The sequence below is a fragment of the Cygnus olor genome, chromosome 1 (genome assembly GCF_009769625.2).
Source record: "Cygnus olor isolate bCygOlo1 chromosome 1, bCygOlo1.pri.v2, whole genome shotgun sequence".
Taxonomy (NCBI): domain Eukaryota; kingdom Metazoa; phylum Chordata; class Aves; order Anseriformes; family Anatidae; genus Cygnus; species Cygnus olor.
In genome coordinates this window covers 48,063,303-48,076,521 of record NC_049169.1, presented here as the reverse complement: position 1 = coordinate 48,076,521, position 13,219 = coordinate 48,063,303, and the positions used below count along the sequence as shown (strand labels likewise).

Here is a 13,219-nt window from a genome sequence, read left to right as displayed (position 1 = left end):
AATGAAATACCATCATGTTCTTTCCTCCAGACAGAATATTAACTTGCAGTATAGTTCTTAGGTTGCATGAACAGAAAACAAGATGAAGAGTTCATGAAAAGAAGTATGTGTTTGTGTGCTATCAAGTCATTTGGTTCTGTGCAAAAGCGTTTATCATAACATTATGAAGAAAGAATGACGTTACGCTATATAGCTCAAATTATCTTGTCCTGCAGTTTGACTTTATTGTATTGCCTGCTACCAGAGCAAAATGCATGAGTAATTCACAGCTAAAGCTTTAATGGGGGACTTATGTGTAGGAAAGCAGATAATTTTAACCTCGCTACTGCCTCTTCTCCCCTTTTTTTTTTCAGTGGTGGTCGCAAAATAACTGCAAGTGGTAGAAATTTTAATGTGGTGGACAGTGTGATTATTTCAGATGACCAGAGATCAAACCTCACCGTAAGTCTTAATCTCCTTTACAATACCAAACAGATGTCTCTTAAAGGATTAGGTTTTGTTCCTAAGGTTTTAGGAGGGTCTCAGTATTTCGCAGATGCTTATACACACTAAACGTGAGGCATTCTACTGAAATAAATATGACCACTTGTAGGATTATGGTTGCACATATCCTCAGTACAGGATCATGGATAAACATAAGCTACTCTTCGGCATGATTCCCCGTGACATTTTCTGTGCTCTAAAAACTTGTTCCAAAACTGTCCTTCTTGAGCCACCATCCCCAACCTCCAGCTGCAGGTCTGTTGGAGGAGGGGGTCTCGTACATCTCTCTGGTTTTGTGCTGAGAACCCAGATGGTGCCAATGCCTCAGCAAGCAGGAGGTGACTGAAGCTACTGTTGAGATGAAATCTGAGGCTCTGAAGCAGTGGGCTCCCCGTTGCCTCCTGGTCTTGCAGCACAAAGACCAAAAAACAGCAGCACTGGGCCATGGAGTTGCCTGTGGGGCGAGTGTAGCAAACCCCCCTTTAACAGGAGCAGGGGTGGGGAGAGGCAGTGCTCAAGGGGTGCTGGAAATCTTGTCCTGCATGTCTCATATGACCTGCATTAAGGGGAAGGAAGGAGAATTTGCTATCACTATTCCTGTCTCACTGCAGGAAATAGCTGCCTTAGCAGTGTGCAATCAGCCTTAAAACAGCGCACAGAGAGTGTGATAAATGTGCTTAAAGGCAGACACAGGCTCAATGCAGAAACTTTCTCAGGTGCTCCGCACGCAGCCATGATCACAGAGAAGAGGTTTACTGGGTATCTGTGTGAAGTCAGGAAGGCTTTAAAATGATTTTGAGTGCCTCTGTTTGTAATTGTACCCACCATTGAGTGCTTAATGACTGTTACAGCTTTGCTATTGCTTTTCTAGGTCTCCAAATGTTCTGGAAATGAATCTGAATATCATTACTTAACACCAAGTCTGAGCCATGCAACAGAGGGTAAAGTTGTTGATATGATATTGAAAGTGGAAACTACCTTTATACCATGTGTCAAATTACACTATCACCCTGACCCCGTGTTCATTAACTACCAGCTGCACACTGAGCTGGATCCTGATCTGGAATTAAAAATATATGTAAGTTTGAAAGTAATAAACTAGAATTCCTTGTTTATAATATTGAGGGTTATTTTATGTCTTACCATATTTAGTGACTGTTTTTTATCTTCAATTTTTTCCCTCTAGAAAGAAAATGACAACCTGAATATTTCTAAAACTGAGGTAGAGGTTTATCTGTCATATATGAATGGTACACAGACCAAAAAGGTATGGTTCAACGTCCAAAATATTACCAAAAAACCAGACCGTAGCACCATACTGAGCAAATTCAAAAGAGAAGGAACAGACAAGATTGACTTTTCCACTGTGAAAGTTTTTGTAAGTAGATTTCCCTTTTGTTGCAATTTAACAGTGTTTGGATGTTTATGTAGTAAATTTATCATTAGTGCTCTGATCATGCTCTTTTGGTACTTGCTTGTCTGGTTATATTCCTCACATCTCAGCATGCCTCCCTAGCTTAGGTACCACTAGCAGTACTGAGTTAGCTTACTGCCTGGTTGCTGCTGTGGTGCCAGAAGTAGTCTTTGCAGGCCAAACTGAGCTCCCTGCTGCTGAGCTCCAGGAGAGCAGTAGCTTGCCACACCTCTGGCTGTAACACAGACACTGATGATAAAATATTACTGGGATCGGGAGTGCCCCTCATCTAAGATCTGTAAGCAATCTGCTGCTGCAATGTGGTCACAAAGAAAAGGATTCTGTCCTCCTGTTCAGTTTTCCCCATTAAAACTAAATGAGTATCTTGAACTGTGCGTAGTAATCACTGAGACACAGGAGAAAGCGTTTCTGGATGAAAAAAAGGGGAAATTTCAATGTGCACCAAGGAGGCCAAAAGACTATGAACATATGGCACAAAGCCAGGCCCAAATATAAGAACATTAGCATGGATGTCAAAGCTAAATGGCATCTTAAGATATTTGCTCCATGAATAAGATGAAGAAACGATTTTTTTTTTAAATGCAATCATCACCATCTATAAGGGAGAAAAATGATGCCAGACTCTTACTGCAATGTATGGTGATATAAAACTGGTATAATACTGAAATAACTCTATTGACTTCAAGGCATATGGCACACAGCAAAGATTAACGAAACTATTCTCAATTCCATATCACCGTTAACTGGTCCCCCATCTGTGGATCCTGCCATCTGAGCCAGTTATGGCGTGGAAAAGTCTTTCTGAGATTGGTGTTGCTTTTTAGTATTAGTGTTGCCTTGCAGCATCACATGCCCATCCTGCAAGCTTCATAGGAGTAACTGTCATCAAAAGGTCACCACTTCACTAAGGCAAATCAAGTGCAATAGCTATAATGTAACCTTTTACTTCTAGTGCCTTAAAAACACTTTTTCTAACATCAAGAAAAATGTAAAAATAGGATACATCAAAAAAAAAATCACGTGTTTTTTCTACCATATGAATAAATCATCATAGAAGAAGTAAAGTTTCTATGAAAAAAAGGATAAGGTAGGTACTAATGATAATCTAGGTATGGTCCATGAATAAATGTCTCTCTTGCCTGAGTTTTCAGTAAGAAAGACGTTATTGAGTGTTGGCTCAAAGATAGGATGATCAGTCAGAATGGAGGTGTCAGAGAAAATGCCGTTCTTGTGACAGAAGCAAGATTCAGACAGATCAAGGAGCTCAAGACAGGAAGAGCGGGCTCATTCTTACCACAGCACTGAGAAAGAACTGGCACGTGATATTATAGACTTGGTAGGAAAGACTGAAAAAAAAACCAAAACTGTGGAGTTATGAGAATTACTATAGGGCTGGAGAACAACAAATGTACAATCAGTGTTTGAAAAGCAAACAAAACAAAACTTGATGTAGGTTTGATGATTTAATTCTAACTCTGTGTAAAGCTTTATAATGTATTTTGAATGAGAAGCTCTTGAAAGACCTGGAGGAAAATGGAAAATGAGATAATTGTCAACTTCTTTTTAATAAAAGCAGATTATGCTAGATGTGTATGGGGAGCTGCCTTTGGGCAATGCTGGTTTTCATACAGATATTATTTAATATCACTAGTGAATTGAGCACAAAAATAAGGCATGTGCTAATAACGTTTGCTGATGACGTAAAGCTCAGAGGCCTTACCAATCCAGAGGGTGTTTTATAATATCATGCAGGAGGAATGAAATTAATATAGGAACAGGAGTCAGATGATTTCAGGTGTACCATATTTAGTCCATGATTCATAAGCAGAATAAATAGAAGATAAGGAAAGAAATGACTACTAGTCCACTGACTAGGAGGGTTGTGGTGAAGATTAAGGATAATCTAAGTATGACCTGAAAATTAAATGAGTGTTTTGCCTCAGTTTTCAATAGGCAGGAATGAATAACAGGAATTTCTTCTTTAGGAGCACTTTGGTTGGACATGACAGGAGGAGAAAGGCAGGTGTGTTGGTCATGGAATGACTAACATGTTTAGCCACCAATGTATTGCAGTCTTACAAAAGGCAAATGGGATTCTAGGAAGGCTCAGACCGAAACTAATTTGTGTAAGAACAGTGGAAACATGTAAACAAACAATGAAAAATACATTTGATGGAAGAAATAGACCTGTTTTGTCTTCTGTGCTTTGTAGCCCTAGTTTCTTTGCTTGCTCTTGTCCCTGTAGCTGCAATGTGACTATCCAGTTGGCAGCCTCCAGCTGCCCTGGCTGCTCACATTCTGTGACAAGCCAGTGAATGAATCACCAGATCTTTGCCTTCCCTGCTGTAACCCAAAATAATTTCAACCCAACTCTTCCTTTCAATTATCTGAGGCTCATTTCTATCCCCAGCACTTGGTGGTATTCTTTTTCTGTGTTCAAGTGTATTTTTACTTCTAGTCTGTTTATAGTCTTAGCTACCCTTTATTTACGTGTTTTCACTGTCCTCTTGGAGATTCTCCTTTGCAAAATTTCTTCTGCCATAATTATCAGTGGTGAATGCTTTAGTTCGTTGTCTGGCAGACTTCAGTGTATTCCTGAGAACTAACATCTGTCCTGCTTTTGACAAGGCCAGTGGTTGTTGGGGAATGTTGTACATATTTTGTATGTTGTATTTGTTCTGAAGCTGACCTTCAGGAACGCCCTGCAGTCCTACATGAAGAGGTTGAAACATCTGCAAAGAAATGGGGAAGAGGACTCTGGTCCAGGGCCTCTATCACAAATGTTACTTCCCTCATTATCAGCTTGAGTCCTACCTTGTTTTTCTGCTCACCAGATTAACACTGTGAGTGCAAGGAAATGCTTTTAGCTATCAACACATGCCTTCCTCGCTTCAACATGCCAGAACGTTTATCTGTGACTCTGAAGTGCATGAGCCACTTGGACAGCTGGAGGCCTCCTTCTGCCCTTCCTTACATTCATTTGAGGGCTTTTGTTTGCAGCATAAACAATGGCAAAATTTGGTGCTTCATGAGGACTTCCAAATTTTTCTTTAGGCACTGCTCTGTTATCTTGATCAAACAGCAAATATAGTAGAAGTTGTTTGTATTAGTTCACATATTTTTTTCCCAAATTGCTGCTGTCTTCCCAGTGATCTGCAGAACCAGGGTACTTAATATGCTTCAAATATATATTTTTTTATTCATTAAATGACGTTTTAAGTATTGATGTAACACCTGTCCTCTACTAACACAGCCATTGTTTTTCTTCAGGTCAAATTAGGAAATTTTGAGCTTGAAGTCAAACCAACATCATCATATATATATTTATATGTCCTTATTTTGCTACCTATTGTAGTGGGTGTCATTATAGGTAAGTACCATAATGTGTTTTCAGCTTTTGATTTGCCGCAGGAGATGATCACAACACATAAACGCACATAAACACCTACAAAGAAACACTTCAAAGAAAGCCAACCAAACAAAAGAGCCAAACCCCAAACTTACTACAACAAACTGAAATTTGTCAAAGATATATACACAAGACAAACTGTCTTGTGTAAGACAGTCAGTCTGGTGGGTTTTTGCCTGTTCCCAATAGAGTGGACAAAGTTAACTCTGGTCTGGTGGTAAAGTCCATCTCACTAGACTACAGCATAAGACAGTAGTTTTGGCCATTCTGCTGAGATTATTCACCATCATGTAGTGAGGCAAGCCTTAGGACGTACATTTTTGTGTCACAACTCAGGCATTTCCAGCTGTCAGAGCTGGGCTTCCCTCCCATACCTTGGGGCAGATGTTTTCCATCCAACAGTTTATCCACAGGCAGTGTTTGTGGTGTTTCTGCTCAGTCTCATTTGGATCATTTGTGAATTAGTAGGTCATTATGAAACTGAGGAGGTATCATAATTTCATAATTATCCCATTGTCTTTTTGTCACTCCTCTTTTTCTAAATGTCGTGAACCAGTTATGTATTCAGTTACGTATTCAATAAATTTCAGTTTAATGTAATAAGTTTGGGGTTTGACTCTTCTTTTGTTTGGTTGGGTTTCTTTTTAAAGAGTGCATTAGCTTTACAAGAACCTCATCCAGTGCCTTTTCTCTCTCAAAATAAGCTTTAGGGAAGTTAACAGTTTGGAAGTGGTTTTCTTGTTCAAAACTGCTTTTCCTGCTTAATCAGGGCTACTTTAAGGAGGTTGTTAATAGCAGAAATGCTTGTTAGAGTCTCTGACTCACTGTGCAGGTTGTATATATCAGAATGTGCTGTACGTTCAAATAAAGTTGGATTGACAAGACCTCATTACAAGAAGTGGTTTTTATTAAACATGGTTTTGGCTCCAGGTAACTAGTGCTCATGGGTACTATCACACTGGTGACGGTAGAAACATTAGCCCTTCTGAAGAGTGCAAGTGTATATTAATCTTTCTGTTTCTTAAAATCGTATTAAAATATGTCCTGTCGAGGAGTTGTCTGTTCTGAAATTTCAGTACTCTTTTTTTTTCCTTCCTTTTTAGTGGCATTCATAGTTACTAGATACAAATCCAAAGAGTTAACCCGTAAACAGAGTCAGCAACTTGAACTGCTGGAATACGAGATTCGGAAAGAAATACGCGAGGGTAGGTCTAAAGAGCTTTATAGTGCTTAAGTATACAGTATTATTTCTGAAATGAAATGCTCAAGAAGAAGCTCACATTATATAAACATTTTAATTTTATAGCTGTTAAAATATTTTTGTGTTGTGTCGGAGTTTCTCCTTATTGTTGGTGTGCACTGCAGTAGCAGATAGCCCTAAGCTAATAGGATTGCATGTAATAATTTCCTTCAACAAAAGTGAAAATAAAAATGGATTGATACTTTCCAGCTCTTAATTGCTTTGCAAAAACAACCCCTTTTGCCTGAAAACTGCTTCTAAGGAACATCTGTTGGGTCCAAGTTATAACTGTGGAGATGATTTTGTGTCAACTAAACTAACCCTCTGGGTGGGGAGGGGGGGTGTTCTTTCAGGATTTGCTGAACTGCAGATGGATGAACTAGATGTGGTGGACAGTTTTGGGACTGTTCCCTTCCTTGACTACAAACACTTCGCTATTAGAACTTTCTTTCCAGAGGTAAATATTTACAAGTCTTTCAGTTGTCAGCCCTTCATAATGATAAAAAAGCTAGGAAGATAAGGATAAATAACTAAAGTAAATACTACACAGTCATTGCACATTGTTTTCACAAGAAACTTTTCTTAAATCAAGAGCTCCCAAAGAACACTTAAGGCCGTACATCTCTATATTTAACCAAGCCTAAATGCTGTAGTTAAAGCACCACTGTTGAATTTTCAAGGGTTGTGTACGCATCAGTTTCTTTTTGCCCAGCCTCGCTAAGTTGCTTGCCTTTCAGGCCATCCTAACAAAGCTATAATTTATCCATTGCTTTTTTGTTCTCATGTATTCACTTCCCATGCTATAGCTAATTAAAGTAACAGTCAGGCAAGCTAATATGCTAGCTAACATCATGACACTTTCTAATTAGACTTGTGCTGCTGACAGAAATGGTAAGACCTTGATTCAAAGGAGTACAGATCAAATGCTTAAAAATTACGTAAGTACTTAAGTGCTGTCCAGTTTAGAAATGGGTATTTTCATTGTTCTTTGAAGCAGTTTGTGCCACAGCATGATAAAAGTACAGGAGAGGCCTTTTCTTATATGTGTTTTTTTTTCTCATCTTTTTTTTTGGTCGCACTTTGACAAGCTGGTAAGTGCATTTGCCACAGCTTTCAAAATTATGCCATGTTAACCAGTGCTTATTGGCATTTGCTAATTGGCAGAAGCTCTGGTCTCAGCTGGCAATATTTTATTGTGTAACTGACACCGATGAGCAGAAACATTCACTTAGTGCAGTGGTGTTTTAAGTTATAGCTGGTATATAGTTTATACTAATCAACATATGTCGCTTACCACTGCTGTGGCCCAGTCCTGCAGCCTTGTCTGCACACTGCTTCACTTTATCGCTGTGCGTAATCCAACTGAAAGTTCGTCGTGATAAAGTTAAACCCATGTGATGGATGCAGAATTGGGTCCCTTGCTTGTACAATGCCAAACACCAGATACTAAATCAGATTCATGTTCAACAAGTACGTATATGTGATCTTCATATACTTGAGTCCAGTTCTCACACCAAAGGAAGTTGGCAGTATCTCTCCTTCACCTGTTGTAATGCTCTGGGTTTATTTTGTATGGAGTTATTGGGAGGTTCAAATAAAATGGACCAAGAAAATCTGCTTTCTGCATTTTTTCATTTCAGTCTGTTTTATTGCCAGGCATATTAGCATAAAATTGTGTTTTTATTTTTAGGAATGTATCTTTTTCCTACTGATAATCCCCTGTCAAAACAGTAACAATCTGTAGAAGCTGTCTGGGTGGACATGCTTTGCAAATAAAAGGGAAAGAAAAAAAGGCACGAAGTATGTCACTCTGTTGCATTATGTAAGGTCAGAAAAGGATGAAATCCTTTCTTTGCCTTAGGGAGTCTCATGCAATCTTGAATCCTGGAGATGTTTCCAGTTAAGACTTTGTCTCAGTTTGAAATACCTGTAACACGGATGTAAACTTGCCACTGTTAGCTCTCTACAGACATGCAGTGTCAGGCAAGTTATTAAATGTCTTCTGTATCAATTTTTCCTGCAAAGTAGTTATCATTTATATTGCAGGAGCGTCCAAACATACTTTGTGCTATGTGGATGTGGCAGGAGAGAAGTGCTCTATTAAGCAGATATTACAGATGAGCAGAAAAGGTTTGGGGACAGTAGATTACAACCTACGGTCGGAAAGGTTAAAGTGATAAACCGTCAACCTACGGTCAGAAAGGTCAAAGTGATAAACCATCACTTCCCTTGCTAACCTTCTCTTCTGAGCATCTTCTGTAGTCAGTGTAAGGACAGACAGCTCGATGTGATTCACCCCACTTGCCTGAGACATCTGCCTCAGGACAGGACCAGTTGCTGAAGGAGGGAGTCAGATAACTAGGATTAAGAGCGATGGACCCCTTCTTCGTCAGCTTCTAGCTTCCTGCTGTTTTGGTTTTCTGTATTTGGTCTGGCTTGATAGCTTTTGTTTCGTGCTTATAATGCTTATAGGTGTTAAACAGATATTACAGCTATTCTTAAAATATTCCTTATGTTCAGCCTGATTTTTGCTTTACTTGTTAAATCCGGTTTATTATTTCTGTTTTCCCTCCATTTTCCGCATTGTTTGGTTTAATGCTACCATGCTTGTTCCCTGTTTGCAACCATTTTTAACCTTTTATGTGGTTCCAGCTGCTTAACAAAAGGGGGGGGGGGGGTGTACAACATGACTAGGGAGAGAGAGTTTTACTGGTAGGTGGTGGTAGGGATGCTGAAGAAAAGTTCTGAAAAAATGTGAATATAGCCAGTAGAGGAATATGATGTTAGAAAAGAAGAGAGCAGGAAGCATGAGGAAAGGGAAGGATCAAAAAAACAGGGGCTGCCAGCACCACAGATAAAGCAAGTAATAGTAAATATTACTAGTGTAAATTTGATGCTCAAGGATACTGCTTTGGGAGCAGGCAAGTGCATTGGGGGCCTTGCAGGCTGCGAGAGCCAGACAAGATGCATCTGCAAGGTATTTGAGAACTGGGGGCTTCCTTTTGCTGCAACAGCTTTTGCTAGGGCTGGGTGTGTGGTGGCACCTGTGCCTCTGTGGAGACTGACAGCATGGAGACCTCCTGGAGAGTTCATTTGTGAACATCCGTAAAGTGCTTTGAAATGAATGGAGGCAGATGAACTGAAGTGTCACTGCGTTACAGAAACCGTATCGTTGCTTTCCAGAACGGTGCAGCCGGGAGTATCCCTTGCACACCAGCACAGTGGCAGATGAAGATAATAAACAGCCCTTCCTGCAGGGCATTAGTTCACTGCTGTGCTAGTGCAGCTCGGCAGCACAGAGTAACACACGGTAGTCCTGAAGTTAGTATCAAGCCATCTTTCAGAGTTTGTTATCCAGTGAACCTGGCAGAAGTCATTGTGTAGAGTTTTTATACTGTAGCCAGGCTTAATGGAAATCCTAGCCTCTATTTCAAGTTGTATGCCACCAGGAACAGGCTTGGCGTGTTTAATGTGCATGTGTTAGAAACTTCTGGTATACATCAGAATGATATATATGACCTGTCTTATATTTTAGTCAGGAGGCTTTGCGTCCATCTTCAGTGAAGACATGCCACAAGTAAGTCGATGTAGTGTGATATGCCTTGAATATTTTGTCATGAGTGATTGTATCCCTTATCTGAGTGTTGTCCTATAACACATCAGATGGGACTTTCATTACATTCCTTGTCCCCATGGGGAGGGTTACATGGATTTATGTATAAAAAGAATTTGATGTGTAAGATTCTGTTACTTAGTGTATATTATGACTTACTGAAATAAAATAAACAGAATCTAGTCATGGCAGGTAACAGGCAAACTGTTGGCATGATTTTGTGGATGTACTAGAAAAGTGTGCTCTCAGTGTGCTGTACACAAACACAAATGTGTTTAAGTAAAATCATGAGACCCATAAAATATATGCAAAATTCCTATGTATTTAAATGAGGCCAGGATCTTGCCCTGTGTGTTGCTTGCCATCTTTCTGAGCATTAAGAATCCATCATAGCCAAACTACAGTGTACTTACTTTTCTTTAACTATTCCAGAGCAGAGACCAAACGCGCAAGGATGAAAGCTTCAACATGTTGCATGCTTTAATTTGTAACAAGAACTTTCTTGTTACTCTCATTCACACCCTTGAAAAGCAGAAAAATTTCTCTGTGACAGACAGGTATAGTATGATTATGCTTATCATCTTCAAGACAACTAGCAAGAAAAATCAGCATAGATTGTAGCACCCAAATGTAGCTTCCACTCCTGCAAAATAAGCTTGTATTACTCCAGAACATTTTTCCATGTTCTCCATCTGCATACACTGAGGAAGAAAAAAACATTGCCATTAAACAAGCTATTAAAGAAAAAACAGAATGTTTGTGCCTGTAAACCAAGAGGCAAAGGAGCAGGAAAACTCACTTCAAAACTATAAAGACTTCCTGCAGTTACGTCAACAGTTTTACAGTTTAGAAATGTACTGTCACTGAAGCAGGTGTTATTCTGCAGAATTAAACGCAGAGACACAAATTTTGTGTTTAAAAAATAATCACAAGAGCAGATGGACTTGCATTTTTTTATATTTCTTTATACATCAGTGGACAGATTCAGTGCCTGAGAAAGGAAAACTTAGGATATGAACTGTGCTAAAGTGTGTTTCTCTTATTGAAGATGACTGGGAAGAGAAATTCCGAATAATATAGCATTCTCTCTTTTTTTTTCCTTTTCTGAACAGGTGCTTGTTTGCATCCTTCTTGACTATTGCACTACAAACGAAGCTAGTTTATCTAACCCATATTTTGGAAGTGTTGACAAAGGACTTGATGGAACAATCAAGCAATGTACAGCCTAAACTCCTGCTCAGACGAACTGAATCTGTGGTAGAAAAATTGCTGACAAACTGGATGTCTGTCTGCCTTTCTGGTTTTCTCCGGGTATCTGTACATCTTTTCACTTCATAAGATATACAAAGAGTATTTTTAACTGATTTCTTCCCCAATTAATATTAGTGGGATCTGTACAAAGCATTGTCTAACATTTAAGGTGCCCTCTTCTAGTTTAGGTGACATAGCTAGCTATCATCGAGGGGATGTAGAAAAAGAGAAGGTCTGTAAGAGATGATTGTTTCATTTATTTGGCTGAGATTTGGGTAATTTTGCAACTCTAGCATATCCTTTTCTTGTGTAAGCCATTATTGCATCTCTATGAGATGTATTTCGATAATAATAAAAGACTGGTACACTTGTAAAATGCAGTTTGTACCTTTCTGTGTGAGCTGCTGAAAAGCTACCATGTAATGGAAGTTTAAGGCATACCATCTTCCTTCCAACTTCTTAACCCCCAAACGGCATTGCAGATTTCAAGAACTAAATGACTTCAAGTGGAAACAAAATAAGCATTTTCTTTCATTTTTCAACTTGTTATTTTAGCCCACTTGGTAGCACTTCAATCTTGGTTTCAGTGCTTGGTTATGCTTCCTGTCCCACTGGTGTGATGGTATCACACTTGGTATCAGTCATATCAATCCTTGCTGTACCATCGATACAGTAGCAGAATTGTTTGGGGTTCAGCACAGGTTTCCTGAAACCCCAGGAGAAAGCCAAGGAGCTGTCAGAGAGATTTTTTCTTGATACACCAGTCGTCTTTATGGAGCTGGGCTAGTGAGATTATCTGGGCTGCAGGAATAATGTTGCATGGAAGCAAAGATCCATCCTTCCTTGCTTGGGTGTTTACCTGGAGCCTGGGCTTCAGGCTGGACAGGAAAACCCCAATATCATTCCCTCTTTCGTTGATACACCAGTGTATGTCCCACCACTTTGCTCCCAAGGCTTTTTTCAGGGGTCACAAGAGGAGAAACCAATTCAAAAGGAAGTTAGATGCTAGCTTGTTTTCTCACAAGACTGAAAAGGAAGAAATAGTTGAAGTATGCTTGTGAACACATGCACGTCTTCCCCACCACCAGCTCTTTGGTGGAACTAGGAAGCATCTGCCAGGTGGAGAAGGAGCAGCTTGTCTGTAGTGTACTCGTGCACAGCAAGAGGCTTTGAGCTCTATTGCCATACACTCCAGCTGTCTCTTGCTATTTGCATGAGACTTTCACACTGAAAAGCAAAGGCAAAGGATGGAGGTTAAACAAATAGCTAGATAAGTCTGCTCAGAGGGATTTTCTTTCTTAATTGCAAGATAACAATTTAGTTAAAAGGAAATAACTCAATTTGTTACACTTGATTTTTTTCTATTTATTCATGCCTCTTTAGTGACTACAAAAATAAACATGTTCCTTGTGTTTGTTTCATATCCTAGGAGACAATCGGTGAACCTTTCTATTTGCTAGTGACAACCCTCAATCAGAGGATAAACAAAGGACCTGTGGATGCAATAACTTGCAAAGCCCTGTACACACTTAACGAAGACTGGCTGCTGTGGCAAGTGTCTGAATTCAAAACAGTGGTACGTTTGGCAGTTTGCATTCCAAAACCAGACAACTACAATGTTTTTTTCTTTTTCTAGGAAGGTAAATTAAGGCTGTTAAGGCATAACCACACTAAGGTGATGGTTAAGTTCCCAGATAGAGAAGAACAAAATTACTATTGCTCACAAAGTTTCGAAATAGAATGGAGTTTAACAAGCTGGTGTTTCACCAATATACATTTTACAAATAG

General features: G+C 39.4%; 1 protein-coding gene across 1 annotated transcript in view; it reads left to right on the top strand.

Annotated features, from left to right (window-relative positions):
- Positions 1-13,219, top strand: part of PLXNC1 (plexin C1) — a 70,521-nt gene that overhangs the window by 35,607 nt on the left and 21,695 nt on the right. Inside the window, exons 12-21 of the mRNA XM_040557238.1 lie at positions 354-441; positions 1,355-1,561; positions 1,670-1,861; positions 5,189-5,288; positions 6,431-6,532; positions 6,921-7,024; positions 10,103-10,144; positions 10,613-10,737; positions 11,293-11,491; positions 12,861-13,007. Coding sequence (XP_040413172.1) covers positions 354-441; positions 1,355-1,561; positions 1,670-1,861; positions 5,189-5,288; positions 6,431-6,532; positions 6,921-7,024; positions 10,103-10,144; positions 10,613-10,737; positions 11,293-11,491; positions 12,861-13,007 — 1,306 coding nt within the window. The remainder of the gene's footprint in view (positions 1-353; positions 442-1,354; positions 1,562-1,669; positions 1,862-5,188; positions 5,289-6,430; positions 6,533-6,920; positions 7,025-10,102; positions 10,145-10,612; positions 10,738-11,292; positions 11,492-12,860; positions 13,008-13,219) is intronic.